The 26,525-nt window shown below is 36.0% G+C and overlaps 1 protein-coding gene across 1 annotated transcript in view; it reads left to right on the forward strand.

The window, feature by feature from the left end:
• LOC110026529 (serine/threonine-protein kinase STY46-like) overlaps positions 1-26,525 on the forward strand; it is a gene marked incomplete at its 3' end in the record, with an annotated part of 108,573 nt that overhangs the window by 43,255 nt on the left and 38,793 nt on the right. The window contains 6 exon segments of the mRNA XM_020727496.1: positions 9,034-9,106; positions 13,107-13,217; positions 19,705-19,755; positions 20,919-21,034; positions 21,129-21,236; positions 21,466-21,539. Of these exon segments, the coding sequence (XP_020583155.1) occupies positions 9,034-9,106; positions 13,107-13,217; positions 19,705-19,755; positions 20,919-21,034; positions 21,129-21,236; positions 21,466-21,539 (533 nt within the window).

Raw genomic sequence — 26,525 nt, forward strand, 5'->3', positions numbered from 1 at the left:
CATTCTACAAGGAAATTACACATGTCAATACAACGCTGGATGTCGAGGTAGAAGCAAAACAGTCCCAGATTGAAGAACTAAATATGGATTATAATTTCTATATTGAGTTGCAACCACCACAGCCATGTAAGTCAATTGCAGAAAATAATTTTACAAGAAGATTTCAAACTTTGTTTTACAGATTGAAAAACAATGGATATATCAGCGACAACCCTTTGCTCCATTGGTCAAAGAACAAGGTGGTGTGCAAAATAGATGTTATAAATCCCGATATAACCATCCAAGATAAACCCCTGAAGCACGTCACACCAGCAATGCAAGCACAATTTGAAGAACATGTAAATGCATTACTCAACTTAAAGGTGATCCGCCCAAGCAAAAGCAGGCATAGAACAATGGCCATCATCGTTCATTCAGGTGTGACAATTGACCCAGTAACAAAGAAAGAAATACGGGGAAAAGAGAGGATGGTCTTCAACTACAGATCACTGAATGACAACACTCACAAGGATCAATATGCACTTCCTGGCATCAATACTTTGATCAAAAGAATCGATAATAGTAATAGCTATTCAAAATTCGATCTAAAAAGCGGTTTTCATCAAGTGGCAATGCACCCAGACTCCATCGAGTGGACTGCATTCTCTGTACCAACAGGCTTATATGAATGGTTGGTCATGCCATTTGGATTGAAAAATGCGCCGTCTATCTTCCAGCGGAAAATGGACAAATGTTTTAGGCTCAAAAGGTCCTGTATGAATCCCTTTTGGGTTTCCTCATGTTGGCTTCATCCTTCTAAGTGTTAGAAGTCGATACCACACACGCGAAACTCTAGAAGGGGACGGAAGTGGGTCGAACTCCTAAAACGAGGCAGGTCACATTTCTAAAGCTCTAAGATAGTTGCCGGGAGACCCCTAAAGCTAGATCCTAAATCCTAAGAGAAAGACTAGACCTCACTAAAAATGAAGTTAACAAATGGACCCCCAATAGGTGTGGTGTGCCGGACGAGCGCACCGCTCGTATTGGTGTTGACCGAAATGATCAACAAAACCAACACGAAAGTCTAGGCCAACATACCTAGAACAGAGCGTAGAAATGAATGATAAAAACATATCCACTGGGGATTAGTAGATGGATTTCAAACTATCGAGTTTCGAGTGTAGATTTCGGAGTCGTGTTAGGATTTAGTGCTGAAAAGGGAGTAGGGCGGAGACCTACGGTCCCGAGGGAGTATAACACAGGTCTACGATTTCGGAGGGTATCGGTGGGAGTAGGGCACAGGCCTACGGTCCCGAGGGAGTAGAACACATGTCTACGATCCCGGAGAATATCGGTGAGAGTAGGGCACAGACCTACGGTCCCGAGGGAGTAAAACATAGGTCTACGATCCCGGAGAATATCGGTGGGAGTAGGGCACAGACCTACGGTCCCGTGGGAGTAGAAAACAGGTAGAAAACAGGTCTACGATCCCGGAGTATATCGGTGGGAGTAGGGCACATGCCTACGGTCCCGAGGGAGTAGAACACAGGTCTACGATCCCATAGAATATCGGTGGAAGTAGGGCACATGCCTACGGTCCCGAAAGAGGAAATGTGAGTAGTGATTGTGAGGATCGCGGAGGGTTTTGTGAAGTGAGAAAGACGCGGAACGTATGTGGAGGATGCAGAATGTGAGTAAAACGTGAAAGATTTTGTGAAGTGAAGATGTGGAACGCGAAGAAGACAGGCAGGATTCTGTGAAATGAGGATGTGGAGCGTGAGGGAAACGTGAATGATTTAGTTACCATTTTTTATCATTTTTATAGATTTTATTATCATAATATATTTTAGTTCTGGATTTTAGTTATATAATTAAATTTTCTTCATATCGTTCTTTGTTCGTTATAAGTTAGAACCACCGTGTGGTCATGCGATTTTTCATCATGCGCACAGAAAGACAACTCAACAAACATGTTGAAATTCAAAACAATCTTCATTGAATCTTCTTCCAAATCATGTAATACAACTGATCATATGCTGAAACTGCCCAAAACAACATGCTGAGTACATCCATGCAAGAACTGTAGTACCACATATCATATCACTTCCGTTCTGATGTCGTGCAAAAAGGTAGCAAATATCTTTCTATCTTTCGATGCCAGCTCGTGATCAAGCTAACCTTCTAAGCTACGCTTCGGGGTAAGAGTCCTTTCGCGTATACTTAAAGGTACAACCATCTCACGATTAGTACGGACGTAGTTCCTCCAATTCTAAATCTGGCTGAAACTCGTGTGGCATCTTGCTATCGTCCATCCTTCTCAAAGTAACAGAGACCCTGTGATGCGGCACTCCCGGGATACAATGCTTCGCCAAGTCTGCTCCATTTCCCTTCAAAATCAGAACTGAACCCACTGGCAGCGGAATCTCGACCGATCCTCTGAATTCTCCAGGTCCCAAAATATCGATTTCTCTACCAAATAGAATGTTGCTCTTGCTCATGAAGAACATTGTACAGAAAGGCCTGACAAAATCGTGGTGATCTATGTGGGGCGGAATGCAGTCTCCCTCCTCATAGATGTTAATAATAGAGCTATTCGGAATACAATTCGCAGGCAGTATGCCCCACCTTACCATTCTTTTGATCATCCTTTTTATCTCGAAAGACTTTTTATCTCGAAAGACAAAGGATCCACCTCATCGTATCTTAAAATACCCGGGGGATTCCCCAGCCTATCCCTCGTGAAGTTGTAGCAGCAACCGCATTGAATTGTAATTTGTCCTTTGCCTCTCATCCATTTCTGTGCAAGTCAAACACACAGTCCAAAATTCTTCTCTCATCTCTTTCTGAGAAAACTCCTGTATGTAACTCCAAATCATCCAAGATGTTGACAGACTTTCCTCGGATCTCCTCGTAGAATTCAAATTCTTGTCTTCTGACTCTGCTCATTCTTTCAAGTTCGATTGCAGGAATCCTTTGTACGTGTCGGGACTGCTTCCCTGTCCAGAACTGCAGCGTCTCAGCGAACCTTGGGACGTACGGGTCGACTTCTGGATGTTCGACATTTCTCAATAACATACTTGCAGCGGTGTATTCCTCGAAAGTCCCGTATCGCTCTAGGTGTAGAACATTACACTCGGGGCATTCTGTAAATGTCCCGGCTGCTGACGTCCGCCTCGGGATCTCTACGTTACACATCGGACATCCCGGGCAAAGCTCGTCGGGAACCTCCGACTGTGTAGACTCTACACCAAGCCCTATCTCACCTCCAACGATCGACGGACTAGTGGTAGTCTCCCTTAGGTTATGGTCGTAGACCTTCTCCTCAGGAATCAGGGTAAGTGCTGCTTCTGTCTCCCTTGTACTTCTTCTTTCCAGGCGAACGAATGCTCTGTGTTTTCGGCGGTTGGCATTTCGACGCTGTGTCCTCCTCAGTGGCGCGTCAGGAACTCTATTAGCAAAAGCACCGACCAAGCCTCCCGTCGGTGTGGTGACTGTGTCCTCCTCAATGGCGCGTCAGGAACTCTATTAGCAAAAGCACCGACCAAGCCTCCCGACGGTGTGGTGATCATCAATTGCAACTGACTAGTCCCTTCTATCGGATACTGTATTCTTTTCACTTACTGTCTCTTTGGTGAGGAGTCTTCCAGTCTTCCTGGGCACCGATTTTGAGTAGTGACGGTAGCCCTTCTGTCTCTCGGCGGCTGACGATATCCATCCATCAGAGGCCCCTCGTATTCAACATTGACCTGACTGTAGTCCAAGTCAAAGTTCACTACGCCACCCTGAGCTGTCTTTTCTTTATTCAGTGTAAGATTTAAGCCGTCTTTAAAAGAGAATATCAGCTTCGGACTTGATATTTTCTTGCAAAAAGACAGAAAAATATCAGCGCGCTGAAATCCAAAACGAACAAGAACAACAGAGCATTATTAAATAGATTTTAGAATTATAAAGGTCCAAAAAAAAATTTTTTTTAATTTAAATTGGTGAAATTTAGAACGAAAGTGAGGAACCTATAAGTGCAAATTCAAATTTTCATCTCATTAAGATTAATTTTATTACAAAATTTTGGGACCCAGTCATATATAAAATATTAAAAATTCGTATATATTAAATAAAACCCGATTTACTCGCGCGCGGCGACGTAACAAAATAGGTGTCCTCCCTGGGCAAAATCGACGTTCCGGACGCGCCGGTGCAGTCCGTTTTGTCATTCTGGGTCGCTCGGACGACGTCGTCGACAATCGGGTCAAAAACGCGTCGAAATTCAAATTTCACATAATTTCGACTCGCGATCGATCGTCTCAAAACGTTTACTCGAACCCTCGACAAATAACAGTGCAAGCGCTGCGAAGTGTGGCGATCGGGGCGCGGGGGTCAAGTTTGTGCGCGCGGGAGTGCGAATTGTGCAGAAGGTCACCCTAAGGCTCAAAAGGTCCTATAGGAATCCCTTTTGGGTTTCCTCATGTTGGCTTCATCCTTCTAAGAGTTAGAAGTCGATACCACACACGCGAAACTCTAGAAGGGGACGGAGGTAGGTCGAACTCCTAAAACGAGGTGGGTCACATTTCTAAGGCTCTAAGATAGTCGCCGGGAGACCCCTAAGGCTAGATCCTAAATCCTAAGAGAAAGACTAGACCTCACTAAAAATGAGGTCAACAATGCTCTGAAAATAAAACAAAGAAAGTAGAAGAACACTTGTGAGTTGGGCATTATATGCAAAAACTTATTGAAGTGAGTGTATGTCCACAAAGTATTGGCTTCAGTTGATATGTTTGAGACATGTGGAAATGTTCACATGATGTGATATATAAATCCATCATCAAGAAGAAGAGAACTTTCGAATTCTTAGTGGGACTAACCAAGGATTTGAATGAAGTGAGTGGGAGGATCATGGTAATAAAACCTCTTTCATCTATCTGTGAAGCTTTTGATGAAGTTAGAAGTTAAGAGAGTAGAATGAAGCTTATGATGACTCAGAATGAGGGTTCACAACAGTAACCGCTCAATTCTATACTCATATTTCTTCCCATGACTCAAAGTTCAAGAATAATCATCCCACATGTGACTATTGCAAGAAAATTGGGCGCCTGAAAGACAAATGTTAGAAACTTCATGAGAAATCGGTAGATTTAAAACCTGGACAAAGAAAGAAGGATCAAGGGAGCAAGGCTTGTGCTGCTACTACATCTTGGGTGTCGACTGACCCGTTCACCAAGGAACAACTTAAAGTATTGAAAAAAATTACTTGGGGGTAATTTAGAGTGACTCACAAGCCTCATGATACACCAAAGTAATATATCCTTCTCCCATCTTGCTAGCAACGGGAGACTTAGACGTTTGATCATAAATTTAGGGGCTTCTAATCATATGATTGGAGATATCAATGCTCTAATCAACTATCAAGAGACTTATACATCTAGATCTGTCAGAGTTGCAGATAAGTCTCATAAAAAATTATTAGAAAGAGAGGTGTGGAGCTCTCTCCGGATATTGCTCTTTTTCTCCATTTTATATGTTTCACAATTGGATTGTAACTTAATTTCAATCAGTAAGCTTAATCATGATACGAAATGTACAACTAAATTTCTTGCAAAATATTCTGAATTTCATGTGGTAGATTTGGAGAAGGTGATTAGTAGTGTTGAAATGCATCAATGCTTATAGCTCAAGGAAAGTCTCTCTCTAAACACACAAGTGGTCTCATCTACTTCTTTTTCTAAAGTTTTTCAGTCTGTTGAAAAATAAGTCATATCATGACATTGTCGCCCGAGTCGTTCTAATTTTAATGTTGCAAAGTTGTATCCTCTTTTGTTTATCAATAAAAAATCTGGCACTTATCAATGTGAGATTAGTACAAACTTTTTCATTCTTTTTCTATTTTCCACAATGATATTTAGGGACTTTCGAAAGTAAATCCATAGTATGACTAGATAGTTTGTCTCATTTATTGATGATCACAATCGAAACTCATGGGTATTCTAATTGAGAAATCTGAAACAACCCAAATCTTTCAAATTTTCTATGACATGATTCAAATTCAATTCCAATGTAAAATTTATATACTCAAAACTGATAATGCAAATGAATATTTCAACTTCTTCCTTGGATCCTACCTTTCAAAAAATGGAATCATTTTTGTGAGTTCTTTAATTGATACCCCACCGCAAAATGAGATAATCATGAGAAAGAACATACATCTTCTTGAGGTATCCCACTCAATTATAATTTTCCATCAGGTTCCAAAATATTTTTGAGAGGAAACAATCCTTACTGCAAAATACCTTATCAATCGAACGTCTAGTCGAGTACACAATTTCAAAACATTACTTAATGTCTTGATGTATACCCATCTCCACATCAAAGCTTTCTTTTGCCATACCAGTTAAAATTTTTGGATGTGTATCTTTGTTCATATCCATTTCCCAGACCGCACAAAACTTAACGCTAAATCTATCATGTGTTTTTTATTTGGATATACCTTCAACAAAAAAGGGCTATAAGTGCTACCTGTTATAAAAAGTACTGCAACTCCATGAATGTCACAGTTTTTAAAAATCAACTATATTATTCCAAATTTGATGTTTAGGGAGAAAGTGCAAATGAACATCAATTTTGAGAAATGCTTAATGAGACCTACATTGCCTCGCAAACTACCCTTCTTTCACTTAGCACTTCTATCTCCTAAACACCACTTCATGAAAATATTTCACCTGAGGACGCCTAACCAAATCAACTTAAAGTTTATAATGAAAAACTTCGTGTGTACATGAAGAGGAAGAAAATCTTGAGTAGGTGGAAAACAACTTGCGAAGACAGAAGTATTCAAGCCAAAAATCGAGTCCACATTCACCTGAAATTTTGGCTGAATGATCAAGAACTCATGAGCTATCTCCTTACTCATGTTGTTGATGACAAGAAAAATTGTACTAAATATCCAATTCAGGAGTATATAGCTTATTGGAAATTATCCTCACACTATTAGCTTATAAACTTGATAGTTTGTAGATCTCTAAATTCATTCAGAAGCTCTTAAAATTCTAGAATAGAGGAATGCAGTTGAAGAGGAGATTCAAACACTAAAACATGATGACAAACTGATTCTTAGTTGGCTTCCTCAAGATAAGAAGCCAGTTGGATGCAAATGAGTATTTAACATTAAGTGGAGAGCTGATGATGGTATTGAGAGATTCAAAGCGAGACTAGTTGCGAAGAGTTTCACTCAAGCTTATGGAATTTACTGTTAGGAGACCTTTGCATCACTTCTTTGACAATTGAATACTATCAGAGTTCTGTTCTCAGAAGCAATTAACAGGAAATGATAATTGCATCAACTCGACATAAAATTTTTTTTGAACGAGGATCTTGAAGAAGTAGATACCACCAAACTTTGAAAATGATTTTAACAAACATCTAGTATGCAACTCAAAAAGTCACTTTTTGGTTGTAGGCAGTAACCAAGAGTAAGATATGCTAAAACCATGAGACGTAATGGATACTCGCAAAGTCGAGCTAATCATGCATTGTTCATCAAGTACACTCAAGAAGGTAAGATTGCTGAATTGATAGTATATATAGATAATATGATTCTTACTCGTGATGATGAAAGAGAAATGCTTAAAATAGAAAAATTGTTATAGAGTTTGAAATCAAGGACCTAAGAACCATGAGATATTACATAAATATGGAGGTAGCAAGGTCCAAGAAGAGCGTTGCTATATCACTGAGGAAATACATCCTAGATTTGCTAAAGTAGGCGGGGGTGATTGGATGCAAACATATCGATATTCCAATGGATCCCAACAAAATATCCAAAAGGGAAGAAGAAAATATATATGTGGATAAGAAAATATATTAAGGATTAGTAGGAAAAGTCATTTATCTGCCAGCATATGATTTACTCAAATGAGGTTTCTCAAGAAGACTCCTGGTTATGGATTATTGTTTCAGGGAACCATAAGCAAAGAGGTAGAAATCTACATTGATACAAACTGGGTTGGGTAACTCACTAATGGAAGGTCAACCACATGCTATTGCTTCTATGTATGAAAAAATATGGTCACTTGGAGAAGTAAGAAACAAGTTGTAGTCTTTAGAAGCGGTGTAAAATCAAACTATAGGACACCTGCTTTAGGAATCTATGAAGTGGTCTGAATTTAGAAATTTTTGAGGGAATTGGGGCGTACCTCTGATAAGCCTATATAAATGTTTTGTGACATTCAAGTAGTTTTCAGAATTGCCAAGAACCCTGTGCATCATTATAGGATTAAACATATTGAAATTGATACACACTTTATTTTTAAAAAGGTTAACTTTGAAATTATATAACTAAGCTACATCCCGACATATCAACAAGTTGCTGATATCTTCAACAAAGCTTTTCCACTAAGCAACCTCAGAGTTTAATACCATGCTTGGCCCCTACAAAATCTATGACCCAGTTTGAGGGGGGTTTAGCAATATTGGAGGATCAACCTCCCTATTAATTTGAGACAATTTGGGGAATTCCTTGATTAGTTTTATTCTCTTTCAATTTATGCTTATTTCAGATATATTTCTTTTCGGTGTTTAGGCTAGATTTATTTGGTAAAATTGTAAATTACCAATATATATGTAACATTATGGTTGAAGATTGTGTAACAATAATTCTAAGAATCCCCTCTTAAGTTTCTCTTCAATAATAAATCATGCAAACAATTATGATATCTAAAGTTTATAAATCCAAACTGTGGCGACTAGTGCAACTGCATTTAAGGTGCGTTGCATATATACGCATTAAATGTTAATGGTTGGCTACCAATATTTCAGCAATTATCCGGCAACAATTAAATGATACAGGATATGCAACTAAAAGACTCAAGGACTTGCAGACAGGGTTCCTTTTTAAAATTGTTCGCACTTTAGTAGTTAATCATGGACATGTTTCAATCATGATATGAATAGTTAGAAAAATTATCGTGTATATATCTGTTCTTGGCTTTGTTTTAATAGTTCCTTGGATTCTTCATGCAACTGGAACTAGTTACGAGATTTATCTTTTCATTGTTTACTTTGCAGGGATGATGGGCGATGTAGTCCAATCCATGAGATAATATTTTCCACAGTTGACAAGCCAAAGCTGCTTAGTCGGGTTGGTGTGGAAATACCTGCCCAGCCTTTTCTGCTTGGGAATGCTATCTTTATTATGTTGAACTTATTTAATCAGTTATTAACAAAATGAAGCTCTTATCTGCTCAATTTTAGTTGCATTATTGAGGATTTTTCACAACTTATAATAAACAAGACTTTGATGAATTGGATTTTTTTTTGGGCTTAATCATAATATAGTCCATAGTTTGCAGTAGAACAATGTCTCAGGCCACATTCATTGACATTTATGTGATCTATAGCTTAGAAGGAATTAACGTATTATAATTTTAGTATTCTTTGATCTACTCTCCTATTATTTTTAAGTTGGATGCCAACTTTTTGCACCACAAAGTAGTGTCCGTCTAGTAGCAAAAAGCTGTAGTAGTGTAAAAGTTGTCCATAGTGTATAATGAATGTAACTGCTTTACTACTTGCCGCATATGGGTTTCTTCTTGTGTTCTTTGTTTACATTTTGCTCCTTTACAACTACAGTAGTCCTTTCAAATATTTCTGCTCCAGTTATCGTTATTGTACTATTTTGTTCCTTTTTAGTGCCATTCTGGCTTTATGATTTAAGTTACACACTTCGAACAATCAATTTATGCATTGCCTTATTTTGTTTAGCTTTTAATCTATCTATATGAACATAGAAATCCTAACATATGCTATAACTTATATCTCATGGCCTTTAAGTATACAATGTAGAGTTTCTATTATTTTTTGACATCATTATAAGTAGTGTTGTGCATCATTTCATGCATTTTAACGATCGTTTAATATCCATGGAAAGCATTCAAAGTTTCTTGATGGATGGTTTGATAATAATGAGATAAGGATCGTGTTTTCTAGACTTAGGAGTCTTTTAAGTGAATTGGAACTTATTGGTTACCTTATTTAGATCTTATTGCCTAATTTAAATTGCTAAATTGCAAACATAGTAATTAAGTTCTTATGTAACATTCTATAACCCACCTTGTGTTTCTCACTTTAAATGCATGCTAATTGAAGTGTTAAGTCATCATAAAAATTCATCAAACTCTATGCATAAATAAATTTCATTTATAGATGAAAATGAGCGATGCAATTTTTGTTCAAAGATCACTATAACGTCAAAACAGAATTTGAGGCAAAATATTATTGCATCTCGAGTTTCCCACTGTGGATGTATTATGATATGCATAAAATTATGCGCAACTATTCAAAGTTTAGTTTGCAAATTATTAATTTTGACAACTACTTATTTCTTCATATGAAAACTTGATAACATAGAAATACTACTAATGATAATTTAATAACTCAACTAGAAATTATGCGTAGAAATTTGGACTCGTGATGATAATACGATCAATTGAGATCCACTCCATTGTCGAAAAGTAGATATTGCCATGTTTAAAATAACCCAGTTGTGCATAGGATATGATAACAAGAAATAAATAACCAAAGATGTCAGAAAATAGTAAAAATCAAACTTTATGCTTGTACAAGAAGATAAATTTGAACTAGGGGGAAGGCTAAGAATCGCATTCAAATAAAAATTCATTAATTAAAAGTAGAATCAGAGCCGTATTTTTTACATGCCTCAAACCTACAGGGCCTTCCTCAATTTACAGTTAAAGAAATTAGAACATAAATTAATAACACCATCCAAAACCAACCAGATTTTTAGTTGTCATAATGCCCTACCTTTTACTCCAACTGAAGCTATTGATTGTGAGTTGAAGTAGTGAGAATTATAATTTTTTTTTAAAGGAAATTGGATGGAGCTGAAACAGTTAGATCTATAAAATCTAGAAATAGGATTGAACACTTAGAAACAAAAATCTTGTAATAGGTACTTGTCATGGAGCAGCCACATTGATTTTCTTGGCTTGAAAAATTTCTTTTTAAGCAAATTGCTCTTTAGCATTTATCGAGTAAAATTGGTGTAATAAATAAAAATTAATGAATTATCACATTTCAACCTACCATTCTACTTTATAAAATTACTTTGCCATAAATTTGGACATGATTTAATTTCTAATAATAGTTTAATAAACAAGATTAGTATGGAAGTGTAGGCAGCGTGAAAATATATGTTGAACGTGTCGCTAGACTTGATTTGAAATTTTGGAATTGACGGAGAGAAAAATTTATATACTCATGTTTACACTACCATAATCAAATAATGGTTGTTTGGTGTTAAGTGTTTTATTTTACTTTGCTAGATCATTTTGTAGATCAATTTATTTTTATTTTCTTTCTTACTTTTAATACTCATCATCTGAGAAAAATCATAAAAATATTTACATAGGCTTGTAGGTACATTTAATTCATTACGGCATCACCCAGCTCGTTGAGCATAATAATTGTTGATAAAGTTTGATTCAATCTCAAAATTGTAATTATGAATGATTCCTTGATACAGGTAGATTCATCTAAACATTCCCTTTTTATTTATCTTTTGAGGTTCATCTCTTCAGAACTTTTATTTTTCTCTGCGCAGATTATCATAGGCTGCCCACCTATCACCATTGATATCACATTTCGTTGATCTTTCATTATTCATTACATAATTTTTTTCTGCATTTACTCAAAAACATGGATATGTACTGTTGACATTCAGTTTGTACTAAACTGTATCAAGAGTATGGCATGACATGTAATATTTAATAGTGTACTTAAATTAAACATGATATCCTATTAATTGATCTTAACTTGAATTTTATTTTTAATGTTTTTTAAATTCATTATAAACAAGTAATTATATACAACATGAATTAAACTTAGCTAATGTCATCAAAATATGCTTAATAAGATGAATTTTTATTTGCTAATACAGAACCAATTGGTATAATGGTGTAGGATGTTGCAAACATTAACCAATGAATCCCTTGCTCCTTGTTTTATAATTCGAATTTCTATGTCTACTACTAGGCACTCAATGTGAATTTCTTTGCACATGTTGTCCTGGTTCCTTGATCTTTTGTATGCATCTAATAATAATAATAATAAAAATACTAAATTCTAGTTATCAATAGCTATAGCTCAAATAATCCAAATATGGTATTTTTACCTCAGAGTACTTTCTCGGTCAATCTTTGAGGGCTAACTACTAGAAGAAAACCAATTCTTACCAAAGAGATCACCAAAAACCTTATTTAGCTTTCAATTCCTAGCTTTTCTCCTTCCCATCTTTTCCTTCTTCTCTTCTTCTATTTTTCTTCTCTGGCTTTTCTATCCGAGAGCTGCATGCTCTCTGTTTCCTGGGCTCTTCACCCACAATTCCGCCTCAGGCTCTTGGTACAGGAAGGTATATGGGCAAAAACTGATATCATAGGTAGTGCTTTAGGCTTTTTAGGAATTCTTATATAAGTAATTAAATAAAGAATAAATTTTTGAAGGATTTTTTCCCTTAGAACATCTCAACTGTTCACCAAAACAAACCACCATTGCATGCCAGCCAAAGTGGAAATTACGCGTTGTCACAGTACATGGGTTCTTGTTTACAGTAATTTAATTAAATCTTAATAAATTTGTTTATTAGCTAAATTAGTTTATTACTATTGATATTATCATATTTTTATATCTCTATATATTAAAATGATTGCAATGAAATGTATAACAATAATTTTGACGATTTTTGGGATGTGTGAAAAATTGGACATAATTTTGATGCAAATTTAGTATTGCCTTTTTGTAATTGTTAGGTAATACATAGATAATGAAGTGTTTTGCACTATTCAAGCTTGTTAATACTAGTTTTTCTTTTTCATATGAAAAAAAATGACGGGTGAAATATATGTCCATTATATACTTGCATACCAAACTAAATTTCTCAGGGGTTGATCTTTCCTTTCAAAGTTGATTGTGATTTTACTCTTTATAAATCAGCATATTTCTTAGGCTGTTAACTCATTTCGTTAAGATATATCCATAACCTCTCATTGTGTTTATGTTCGTCTTCCCCAACTTTTTGTTGCTAGAAGCTATTAATTATGCTTAACTATGATGTTGTCTCGTAGTTATCTGCTTTGCTATCTGATCTTGGACTAAACATCCGTGAAGCACATGTTTTCTCAACGACTGATGGCTATTCATTAGATGTATTTGTTGTTGACGGATGGGCAGTTGAAGTAAGTCTCCTTTCTAACTCAGATGAATGACTTTGTTAGCTGGTAAATTTTTTATAATGTATGTCTCTATTTTGTTGAAGAACGTCACAATTTGCTTCTTTATGATGCTTGAAAATAGGTGCTATGATAATCCATCTTTAATATGTACTTTAAATGCTTGATTGAATGATGCATATCAAGTTTCCATATATTTTGCATTTAAAATTGAAAAAAATATAAGATTTAATGGCAAAAATTTACTTATTAAATTATGCATCAAATTGAATGTTTAGTTTTATCTTTGTTGTCAGGCAAGCTTTTCATGATTCTTCTTTTTATGTAACTTGATGACTTTAGTTGCCTTGTTTTAAGAATTTCAACATATGTGTCAAGATTCTGCTCGGAATTGAAATTAACCTAGAAGAGAATAGACGATCAGACGGTGGGAATTAAATTTTCTATATCTGTCTATAATTTAACAAATGAAAGTACTAATGGAATTAAATTAAAATAGTAAAATTACATTACCTCATTACTGGTTATTTGCGTCTTCTATAAATGTTATCTCTTCTAATGCTTATTGTTAATCAGTTAATTAACCTGAAAAGTTAGTTTAAAATAATGATGATGTAAACAAACCAGTGAATATTCATACTTATAAATAATAACAATACAAGAGAAAAAAAAGCAATATGCATGCTAATCAAGCTCTTAATAATCAATAAAAATAGTTGGTAATATTCAAAAAATTTTACTATATCTATAACATATTGATATTATTTTATATCTGTACAACTGTCAATAAAAATAGTCACGAGAACACCATCTAAAAATTGTGTCAATCAAGAAACATAAATATTAATATCCTTTCCTATATGCGTGTACGAGTATCTTAGTGGTCATTCACTAGTACCATAAAAGGGTGACAATTAGTCAATATAATTATATCATTCATGTGTTTGTCACATTCAATTCAGTATAATATATGCAACATACACCAATGCATGATATTAACTACTTACATTTCTGACAATGTGACCAAAAAAGAAATATATATAAATCAAAATAAAGTTTGTGAAAATATCATTATCTACTAATGCATAAAAATCGAGAAGAATCAAAATATTATGATAGATTAAAAGTACAAGTATTCACCTTGATGACAGTTAATTTGAGCTTGAATTTGTCTTGACAATGACTTCTAAATTTGAAACCTACATAAATATGATATTTATTTAATTTATTATAATTTTTAAATAAATTATTACCTTTTGATTAGTTAAGTGTTAAATTTACTTTATGTAATCCCACTTAATTTCTATTATATATATATATATATATATATATAGATACACACACACACATACATTTATATCATGGCGTCTTCTTCCTTCCCGCTCGGCTCTGCTAGGGTTTCGCTCGATGGCTGACCCTAGCAACAATTACGGCTTCGCTTGTCTTCGCGCTCGATTCCGTTTGTCTTCTTCTTCTCCGACTTTGAGACATTACGACTTCGCGCGCTCGTCTTCGTTTGTCTTCCCCGCTTCCGGGTCTGAGACGCGTCTCCTCCCGTCTTTACTCTGCGGTCCGTCTCTCCTCGCTCTGCAGCTCCTCTGTGGCTTGTCTCACATCTTTCCTCGCTCAGCGGCTCCCTCTCGCGGGTACAACTCGCGATTTCTGCGACTTCTCTGCGCCCGTCCCGTCTCACTGTGTCTTGTGTTCTTTCTTTTTTTCAAAGCTTTTTCCGCTCATTGAGCAGGGCTGCTTTCTTCTATGAAGACCGCACCTACCTTTGAGGATGACTTCGGTCAGATCGTATGCAGCTGCCCTTGCGGGTGTACATCTCATACACACCTAAATCGCCATCTTTCCCTCATTCGTTTGAGTGGGCGGAGGACATCAAGAAACCTGTTAGTAAGAATGGGAAGATTGCCATAATTTTTACAGAAGCTGAAGGTATTCAACTTGTTTCCTTCTGTCGTTTGAATTTGGTTGAAAAATTTCTATATGGCATCCAAAAGTGGAGCTCATTCGCAAAGAATTTGAACTTAGACACCTTGTTGGAGAGTGAAAAATTGGTCTATTAGATATGAGGCATTCTTATTCAACTTAGTAATGAATATAATTACATGCGCTTATTTGTCAGGAAGATAATATGAATTGATAACAGAACAATGAAGATTCTGAAATGGTCTTTGAATTTTGACCCACTGACGTAACCACCAATCATTTCGGTTTGGATTCGCCTCGCTAGTCTGAAATTTCATTATTTTTCTCAAAAAATAATGTACTCTATTGCCTTAGCTTATGGAAAGCCACTCAAGACGGACATTCTTACTTTTAATTTTTTTTATCCATTTGAAACTAGAATACTTGTTGAAAGAGACATCACTTTACCCGCTTCTGAGGAAATCTGGTTCGGCACACAACACTAAAGATTTTGGCAGAAGGTAGAGATTGAGCCTAAATCAGCTGAGTCATCGCTACCATCATTTGGGTGAGGGCATTCATGCTCACATTAATAGGTTGTATTTCTTCGTTTTCTATCGTATTTTCTTTTTATATGATTTTAGGTATGTCACTATACCTGAATGAATAATAATTATCGTTTTCTATCGTATTTTCTTTTTATATAACTTTTGAGTTAATTGTAATTTTTATAATTTTTAAAATTTTCTTGTAAGTATCTTATTGGCTCATTCATCAAGATTTTATTAATTAATCATAAACCGTGACCTATGATAACACTTTTGTCAAGACCCGACCCGAGACTTGGAATTAACCAAGATAGGAACAGACGGTCATACGGTGGGAACTAAATTTTCTTTTCTATATTCTTCTATAATTTAACAAATGAAAGAACCAATAATGAAATTAAATTAAAATAATAAAATTACATTTGAATTCGCGCCTTCTATAAATGTTATATCTTCTAACGCTCATCGTTAATCACTTAATTAACTTGAGAAGTGAATTTGAAATAACAATGAACCAAACAAGGCTGTGAATACTTATACTCTTAAATCATAGTAATACAAGTGAATAATAAAACAATATGCATGCTAATGAAGCTTTTAATAAATCAATAAAAATATTTGATGTGTCCTCTTCTCTTGCAATAGGTGGTTCCAAGCCACTCGGACTAGCATCTGCTACAACAAAATTCATAGTATTTGTGATCTGAGAAAGAGTTGCCTCAACAACAATAGGCGGAAGCTGCTGGATTCGTTGGTGAGTAGCCTTATGAGTCAAATTCTCATTCAACATTTCTGGATGATTAACAGTGCCAGCTATATTTTCCTCCACATAGTTGATGTTGATAGAACCTGCCGATTTCAAATGTGGGCGAGGCCTGAAGCATTTGACAGGGGTGTGTCCAAATAGTTTACAATGATTGTGGTAGTAGGGACTTTGTTCTGCAACAATTGGTTGCCAATACCTATTGTGGGCAGTACTAAGCCATATTTTGTCAATATCATGGAGGGTGATATCCTTTTCAACAAGAATTCTTGCAACCGAATACCTGGTTAGATTGAAGGAGGGTGTATCCAATTTCATAGGTCTCTCTAATGCAACTCCAATAGAATAGAGGAGTTGGTGATTGAAGTAGTGCAATTTTAGGCCAGATAGTTTAAACCAGATTGGAACTATAGGTGGTTCTTGGCTATGGTCAAAATCAGGAAACCACTTAAGCAATTTCATATATTTTCCATCTATTGTCATAAATTTTTTGGAAAATATTTTGGCACGGTCTTCCACTTTAGATAATTGTATCATCACATGTCTCCCATCAAAGAGGCCAACCTTCTAAAGTCCCAATAGTTTGAGATCTTCAAAAGCCTTTTGAATGATTTCCATTTTGGGATGTCACAATTGGAACTTCCTAATGAGGGTGAATTTGAACTTATTAACTAGGTTGGAAATTTCAACATCAGAGAAGAATAGAGTCAGTTTGTCACTCTTCCTACCCGTCTTCTTGATAAGGCTGCAGTCCTCCTGACCTTTGAATGATTCATGGTAAACTGGAGGGAAAACCTAATCTGATCCCCATAGAGCCAACCATATTAACAAAAGAAGTCTTCCCAAGGTTTAAAACTGAAGTAGTCGATTGTTGAGGAGCGGTAGTCATGGAACAGAGAGTTGATCAACGGCAATCTACAGGGAATGAGTTTGGATTGCGAGCAGCTCACGTACGTGCCGGGAGGACGGACGCGAGTGCAACAGGAGATGGGGCCGCAGTAGACAGAGCTGCAGGAGACAAGTCGGGAGCCGCAGAAGTGCAACCGCAGGAGACGCAGTTGACAACAGAAGATGCGCGATGAAGAAGTGACGTCGCACGACACGGAAACCTCTTTTTCTTCGAGCCTGAAAGAGCCGAAACAACGTGCGTCGAAGAAGCCGACGCCGCACGACACAGATGAAGCACGACGAAGAGGAGGAAACACGACGAAAAGCAAATCGACAAAGAGACACCAGGTTTCGCCATATATATATATATACTATCATTATTATTATTTTTATTATTAATTCAATTCACTTTAGTTTTAAATAACTTACCTCAACGATGCGGAAACCACACATAGGCTTCTTCCTCCCCTTTGCTAGTTCCATGCAGTCCTTGCCTGCTCGATGACATATGAGTTGGCTTCGGCTCGCCCAACCAGGCGCCTCCTCTATGCAATGCTCCTTTTTGGGCATGATTGAAGTCTTGCACATGCAAGGAAGCTCCTTCGTCTTCCTGTTCGACTCGACTTGACAATTTTGCAAAGTTGTGTTCTTCTTCTCTCGAGCGCAAGACCTGTTGCATCGTCTCCTTGGGTAAGAAAGCACGTAACACTCCTTCGACTGCTCTCTGATTGCACAAACGAGAGATCCCGCCTCTTGGGTCGATTTATAGGTGAATCCGTCTGTTCGCTTCCGATCCCCTTGTTTCTTATCCCTCTGTTCAATTTTTGTCTCCTTATTTCTTCTTCAATCGCTTGTTCTTGCACTTTGTTCGACACTTCAATTCCTCTTCGGGTAATAAAATATCTAAACGTTACAAATGAAAAGTTAGAAAGCCATTCATGGAAGAACAATAAAAATTGCAAGACTACTGCAGCAGTACAAGTTCTTTCAACTGCTGCAACAAAGCCCACTAGCAAGTTCATATCTGAAAGCTGTACTGGTTACTTACGTGATTAATGCAATAGAAAATTTGAAGTATCTGCTTACAATTGCTAATTCCATACACATTTATGATGCTACAATTGAGACAATTTTCTATAATTATAGATGAAAACTATTGCTCAGTTTACTAAAAAAAATGTTAATTATGCTTGCCTTCGATATTTTTTCCTTCTTCTTTAATTAGATATAGTGGTCACTGTTTGAGTGCTGGACTTGATGCAGTGAATCGTTGCGGCATTAGGTTTCTTTCAAGGCTATTGTTTGGAATTGAACTAGGTTCATGTTTGTCTTGATAGAACAAGTCAAATACGTGTTTTGTGAGGCACTCAATTTTGATTCTACTTGTCTACAAATTGTCCTATTATTTGTGATTTAATATAATTTCAATTATATAAGAGAGATATAAGTTGGTTTTCTCTACAAGTGGAGAGAAATATAAGCCATAAATCAAGGGAAACCTTCCAATAATTTTGATATTAATTTGATTAATGGCTGCGCGGTAATTAAAAGTTTCAAATTAAACGAAGATGTTGGTTAGAAAATAAACACCAACGACAACGTTTTTGTAAATCATGAACAAAATTTGCATTACTGGGCAAGGTGGTTTGGCTTGATTGCAAAATTTTCAAAATGTGGCAATTTTATTCAAGAACTTTCCCTTTTGATATTCTTAGAGGCATCCGTGCTTCTTGAAAGAGGGATGGTTCTTCAAATGGCAACATGAGAGTGAAAGAAGCACATGTGTGTCTACACGCACACATAATACTCCAACATTGCTTGAAATGTCAAACATGCACAAATGCACAAATAATCCTTCGGATACGATATATTTTTGTCAATGTTTGTTGTATTTAAAAATGGATATATCTTTAAAAATAATCGCAAAGCTCCTTGGGCATTTTAGTCTAGAAGAGAAGTTTATTGGTTAACGTTTTGTTTGTGCTCAAATATTTAGCCTACCAATCGTCTTATTTTAAGGTTAAAAAATCTCACTTGAATAAAATACAGAACAACAGATTAATGGGGTATTTTCTCCTACAAAGTACCTTTAAACTCAAAGAAACATAGGGCAACTTATTTTTGTCTGCAAGACGGTTCTGCCATCACAGCCATGTAAATGTTTTTATTATTAACCTTGAGAGTACCTCATTAGTATACCACAAATTGGAACAAACCCTAATTTAATTGTAAAATTACCTTCTATACTTTTTGCTGTATTCTCTAAAAGTATAATTTGATGCATTCATCTTGCAATTGGTTACATCACACCAGTTAAAACAACCACTGGCAGTCCCGTGTTCAAGAGTAACTAATTCTTTATTTTAAATATTATTCTCAGGAAACTGATTCTTTGCATGAGAAGCTTAAGGCAGCAATTTTAAAGAGCGAGGTATATATTTTTGAGTTAGTTTTAATCCACTAGATTTGCTTCTTGTAATTGATTTGTTACATTGTATTTTATTGTAACATAGTTAAGCTGTTACATATATTTGAAAGTGTATCCATCCATAGCTTTTAATGAAAGATGGCAAGATCTCTCTCTCTGCAGTTCTGAGTGTGCATGCGGATTTTTCTTACCTACTTAATAATCTGTGTATACCTTTCTAAAGTGTTAGATCCGTCTCTCTATCGTGATTTGTTATGTTATGAATTCAATCTCTCAGTAATGGTTTGTAATGAGTGAATGTGTAAGCAAGTTTTTTTTTGCAGATTTCCTAGGCTTATATTTCTATAAACTTTCCATAGTGCATTTTATTTCCAATAAAGCAACGAGGGTGATATAAGCATCTTAATGGTCATTATGCTATAGGAAACTTTTAGGTCATATACCTATATAAAATTAAGTTAGAGCAACTACCTATCACTCATACAGAAGTAAAAAAAATGTTCTTGTTTGAAATTCTCTGTAATTCTTAATTCTTGTATGTAGATTTCCAGAAACTCTTGTTACGCAGGCGCGACACAAGCAAATGTTAGTCATTAATTTGCTTGTAGAAATGATGCATTTTGAAGAATATCTGCTATGCTGTTATGAAATGCTTAACTTTTCTCTTATCTTATACAATGTTATTAAAGCACAAAGCTCAAAGCAACACGCAAGACTTTATTTTTTATTTAAAATGCAAAATGCGGAGATGAACAGTGCTTTTATTAACCGAAGTGCTAATATGCTATATAAATTTCTATTATATAAATATATTCATTAATCAACAATTATAAAATATAAATTATGACTTAAAAGTTGATATAAACTAGAAAAAAATGTTGTACTGTATCTATATTGAAGGCAAATATTAAGTTTGAATCTACAAATTAAAATTCAAAAAAATTTTAATAGTTTGTTGCAATAATTAAAACTTAAATATTAAAACAAAATTGCAAATTTACTTTAGCACTTTCAAACCGGCTTCACGCACTTCGTTCATTTGGCTAATGAAACGTGATTTGAAGTGTTCTTTTAGAAACATTGGCTTATAGTTATGGTTATGTTATGCTTTTTAGTGATGGTAGAAATAGTGAACAGTCCTATTTGTATTTTTGCAAAATTTATAGGGGTCATTATCTGGTTCATCTGTACATGCTATGCAATATATACCTAGTGACTGTGAAATAGATGGAAGATTGTTGAAGATGGAAGAGAATATTGGATGTGGATCTTCTGGCGATTTGTAAGTTAAAAAATAAACCATTCATAATTCTTCTCCGCCCAATATGTTTTTAACGCATGCTTAACAGTAAAATAAGCTTTTCCTTGATCTAAAGATATCGAGGGAGTTACCTTGGTCAAGATGTTGCCATAAAGATTTTACGGTCCGAGCATCTGAATACGACCATGAGAGTTGAATTTGCACAAGAATTAATGATACTGAGGTAAGATTTAGAGCATTGTCCATGAAATGGTTTATTATACTATCTAAAATTTGATTTAAAAGCCATGTTTAAGTGTGCAGTCAACATGACTAAATTAGCATCTTTTCCTTTTCCAAATTGTGCTTGTATTACTTGGTCATCTGGAACGTTTGCCTTCCTGAAGCTATGCTTTTTCCATAAGCAAAAAATTGATATATGCTAAATTTCTTGCGTGTACTGTGTCTTTCAGGGAAGTTCGACACAAAAACGTTGTGCGTTTTGTTGGTGCATGCTCAAATCTACAGCATTTCAGCATTGTTACTGGTATTTTTTTTTGTCATGCCTAATACTATTGTCTTTTGGGATAAAACCTTATTGTCATGTACTTTTGTAATGGGCTCATGCATCTTTTTGATATTTTGCACACTTGTGACTCAAGAAAATATAACTGGCTGGATAAGGCATCTTAAATATTGAATCATGCTTTCTTTCTGATACTTGAATTGGTTTTATTATTTACTTCTATAGGATATCTTGTAGGTATTGTTAAATATTATTTTATGATTTTCTTTTGTATTAGCATGAAAGGATCTTTTCATCTATTTGGTTTGATTTTACTAAGAATTGCAGCGTTTAAGAATCTTGGGTTAAACTCCATTTTAAACTAAAAATACATTATTTAAAGCATGAACCGCGAACTATGAGCGTAAAAATCATTCGGACAACTAGAATTTGTAACAAATTAAGCATTAACGAGAGTGTTACCCTGTCCATTGAGCTTGATAGCCATATCAATGCATCTATCTAATAGCTATCGCACAGATTTCATCCTACCACCCAAAATACTAAAATCATTGCTTGCATGTAGGATATGTAAAATCAATGTATAATTCATATAGGAGAATTGTACATTTGTAAATCATTGCTTGCATGCACACTTTACATTTGTATATTCCTACTGTCCTCTAACCTAAAAGTCCCCTACAAATCTGTAGAAACAACATGAATTATAAAAGGGAACATGCTACGAAACGCAATGAACAGTAAACAAGAATATTGCAGGCATGAACTATGTGTATATGCAGTAAAGTGTGCAATAACAAAAGTAAACACTATAAATGCAAAACAAACCTGTATACCCGACGGGTCGACGACTCTTGAAAAGACTCGAGAAAAAATGGCAGATGACCCATGGTAACTCGAAGAAAACCATCGAAAACACGAAGAAAATTCGGAGAATATCATGTGTATTCTACAAAGATCTCGATAAAACCGTAGGAAAATATAAAAAAATCCGAAGAAAGAAAAAAAAGGCGTAAGCATTCAGGTCGGGCTAAACTCATTTAGGTATTCTTGAGGGACTCCGAAGGCAACTATTGGTCACCCGTATGTATAGAGCCCGACATTCAACTAGAAATGTGTTTTACTATACCAACTTAGGAGGGTGCTCTTTTGCCCACTACCGACAATTGACAAGTGGATATTCGAATTATATTACTTAAAATTTATATTTTGGCATGCATATAAGCTCCATGCATATAAGAGAAAGTAATTTCTGTTTTGTATTCAAAATATTTTTGTAAATAACGTATCTGTTATTATCGTATTTGTTCTTTTCATTTTTATAAAATATAATTGTCCACAAGTTGATCGCACCGTCGGGCTGGGACCACTAACAACCTAAGAAGGTAATGGTACCCTGCTAGTCTGATGCGGTGAATAATATTGTCATCCTACATTTCATTGGGTCACTGGATCGGGTCCCGATGTCGTATGATGAAATATTATTCCTCTCTACCATAGAATGCCTTTTTCATCATGGCCTAAAACCCCAAAAAGACCGTCCAACTTACGACATTGCATGATGGTTTATATATATAGCCGAAGCTATATCTGCGTGCTTATGTTTCAGACATAAGCGCCTAAAATCCAAATCAAGAAGCGAGGAAAGTGAACTGAAAAGCAAGAAATAAAAAAAGAAAAGAAGACCAACCCACATTCAAAACCAATTTAAGAAAGAAAAGCCAAAGCGGTTGGAGTGTTAGCCTCAAACATTCACCTGATGGGATTCCTCGAATGAGCAATGAGCTCGGGCACACTTGCCAATGCAAGCCAGAAACGTCCTCGGAAGGCACAATCCAGAAGGTTCCAAGTCACAAATATTAAAAGGATCCTCTTTCTTTTTCTCTCTTTCTTCTTTATTGAAATCAATTTAGCCCAAAGGATTGAGCACTGGACTTTCTCCCAACAGTTAATAGATCATTTCTCGAAAGGGGACATCTGAATTTTTCCAATCATAAGGATTAAAATATTTCAAGCCCTCGAAGTAAAATTTCCAAAAGCCTCGATGTTAAACCAACACAGCAAAGAAAACCGCAGCCTAGGAGACTTAAACAGCCCTCAAGCCTCAATCTCAAGGTATAGATGTGATAAGAACACAAGAAGAAAACTTGTACATACTTAAGAGATGAACCATGTCTTTTGTAAGCCTAACATCCTTAGCTAAACAACATGAAGCATTTAAAACAGACCCAACAAGATCCCTAAAAGCCTAGCAATTGATAGCAAGCTTAACATGAGATATCAGCTATGGCAAACAACTCCCTGCATATGTATATATATAGATACTCTCTACTTTTTCTTTAAAAACGAAGAAACTCGCTTAAACCCATGTCCAGCCTATGTCGAGCAGAGAAGAAGAGCAGATGAGAGGAAACATACCTTGCTTTGTAAACAACAAAAGAAAGCCACAACACTCCCAAACTTCAAGCTCATAAGCACCTAGCTGAGAAACAATTTCCACAGTCTCCCCCAGGGTCCCAAAATTTGTAACCTCACAACAATGCCCTCCCATGGGCTTTTATAGGCGCAAAAAAAGGAAAGAAAAGCTTGCGGATCTTATCCGGGCGAAGCCACCCCAGGAGAAAGAATACCACACCACAACCAAGGTTACTGAGGGAGGAACTATCAGGAAGGAGGGAGATTGCCTCATTCGTGACCCAGGGAACAAAGGCGCTGGAGTGAACCTACCCCGAAAGAGCATCCCGCGCAGCAAGACGAAGCAGAAAATGCTTTGGGAAGAAACAACTCGGGCAGAGAATGTCGAGAGAGACGAGGTCAACTCCTCGTTACGCGAAGAGAATGTACCAGCGAGAGGGAAGGCGTGGCTAGGGCTTAATCCGGGGACGAAACCAAGAGGAGCTGCGAGCTAAGGATTTTAGGCGAAAATAAAAGACGCTCCCCAGCTATATGATACCAATATATCCCATCCATAATATATATGATATTTAAATTCCCTCAATTTGTGCATTTCTCGCTCATGTAAAAAACCATATCAAAGTGAGGGTTTATTCTAGCTAAATTTGACGTTCCGAACGCGCCGGTGCGGTTCGTTTCGTCATCCCGGGTTGCCCGAACGACTTTGACGATGGTCAGGTCGAAAACGCGTCAAATTCAAATTTCTTTTAAAATTATCGCTCGTGATCGATCACTCTAGCAAATGATTCTAGTTTTGATCAATCGCAAAGCCTTCCACGCGTGCAAACGACGTGAATTTCGATAATTGAGCGCATCGATGCGTGAATTGTGGTATTCGTGCATTGTGAGTGTGCGCGGACTACACGAAGGATTTCCTGAGGCTTTATATCCTATGGGTACTCGACTCGAGGTTCGTCGCGTTGGTTTTAATTGACTCAACTAAGCGTTGAGGATTTAGAACCGGTCACATGAAACTGCGAGGAGTCAAGAAGTGGCTCGAATTTCTAGTTGGTGTAGGTCCCAGCTAGTCCTTTAAGAGAGTCAGTAGGAAAGCCTAAAGCTAGATCTTAGGCTCTAAGAAGAGTAAGAGACCTCACCAAAAATGAGGTCAACAACATCATTTGTAATTGTCCGTAAATGTAGGTTCCGGGCATTGCACCTTTAAGTGTCTCGGTCTATTGCAATGTAAGTTTTGAATGCGGCCAGACTATGCTACATATATGCTTCATATAGTTACCATATTTCTTACATTAAGATTCACATACTTTTTGCATTCTTGAAGGCATCAGACCTTAGTAACGCCATAATTGGAAATATTTCATGCTACTTAAATGCACCAAAATTTTTTCATGTTAGTTAACATAAATGCTTTCAAAAGGAAGCCACCCGTTTTTATTTATTTATTTATTTTTTTCAAATCATCCTTAAGAGAAATTCCACTAATAGGGTGTCCATTATTCGGACTGTTTTTAATTTCTGTATTTCTTGTCAAACTCCTTATTGTTTCATTTTTGCTAAAATATGCTGGAAAGTGCCAATTCACAGACTTGAATAGAAATGAATTTATTTTCTTCCATTAGGATATATTTCACTAATTATGTTTTCTTTTTATTATATATTCATTATTTTTTATTATTTCCTATTTGGTGGGATTCTTGTTTTATTTTCTTTCATTATTATACCTTTGTTGTAAGGTGTATTGCATTGAGGGGCAAGAAATAAAAATCATATGATTTTTATACATTATTTCGGAGGCACGAGCCTAATTCGTTCAAACACCTATTTTGTCTCCCTTCCTCTTACACAACTTCATCTTCCTCGTACACACGAGCAACTACCATTAATTGTTTCGTCTCTCTTGGACACAGGAATCGCAGCTCTCTCTCGTCTCTCTCGTTCGATCAGATCAGCTTGCTCATCTCTTTCGTCTGAATGCTATGTCTGAACGGTTCGTTCGATTTCTTTCATTCTTTTCTTCCTTTCGAGCCTGTGACCTCTTGCGATCTCTTTGATTTCAACAAGTTAACTTCCCTTCTTTCCTCTTTGATTTGAGAGGGGTCAATTGAAATAGAGGGTTCTTTATCTTCTGTTCGCTAAAGCGACAAATGATTCAATTTTTTTTTAGTCGCCATTTCATGTGTTACCGACCCGAACACCTCTTGTCGAGTTTCGAATGCATCGAAATCGAGGGTTGTGAACCTCATAGTTTTTGTTTGCTCATCAGTCGAGCAACCAAACTAATAATTCTCTCTTCTGTCTAGCAGGTCTTCTCGATTCGGGTGTGAAGCAATACAACTTTTTTTTTCTTATTCCTCAATTGAAAACATATGTTTCATATTTATATACACTCCAATTTCTATAGATTAGGAAATCTCATATAGAAGAAAGATTATGTAATTAAATCTCCTATAATTAGGTTATATAATATAGAAAATACATTTAATAGATTTCTACTATAATTTATTACTTTCTCATATAGCAAGCTTTTTAATATACAATCATTAGATTTATTACTTTTCATTAGACCTATTAAGTGGATATATATATATATAT

Source organism: Phalaenopsis equestris, unplaced genomic scaffold, assembly GCF_001263595.1.
Source record: "Phalaenopsis equestris unplaced genomic scaffold, ASM126359v1 Scaffold000376, whole genome shotgun sequence".
Taxonomy (NCBI): domain Eukaryota; kingdom Viridiplantae; phylum Streptophyta; class Magnoliopsida; order Asparagales; family Orchidaceae; genus Phalaenopsis; species Phalaenopsis equestris.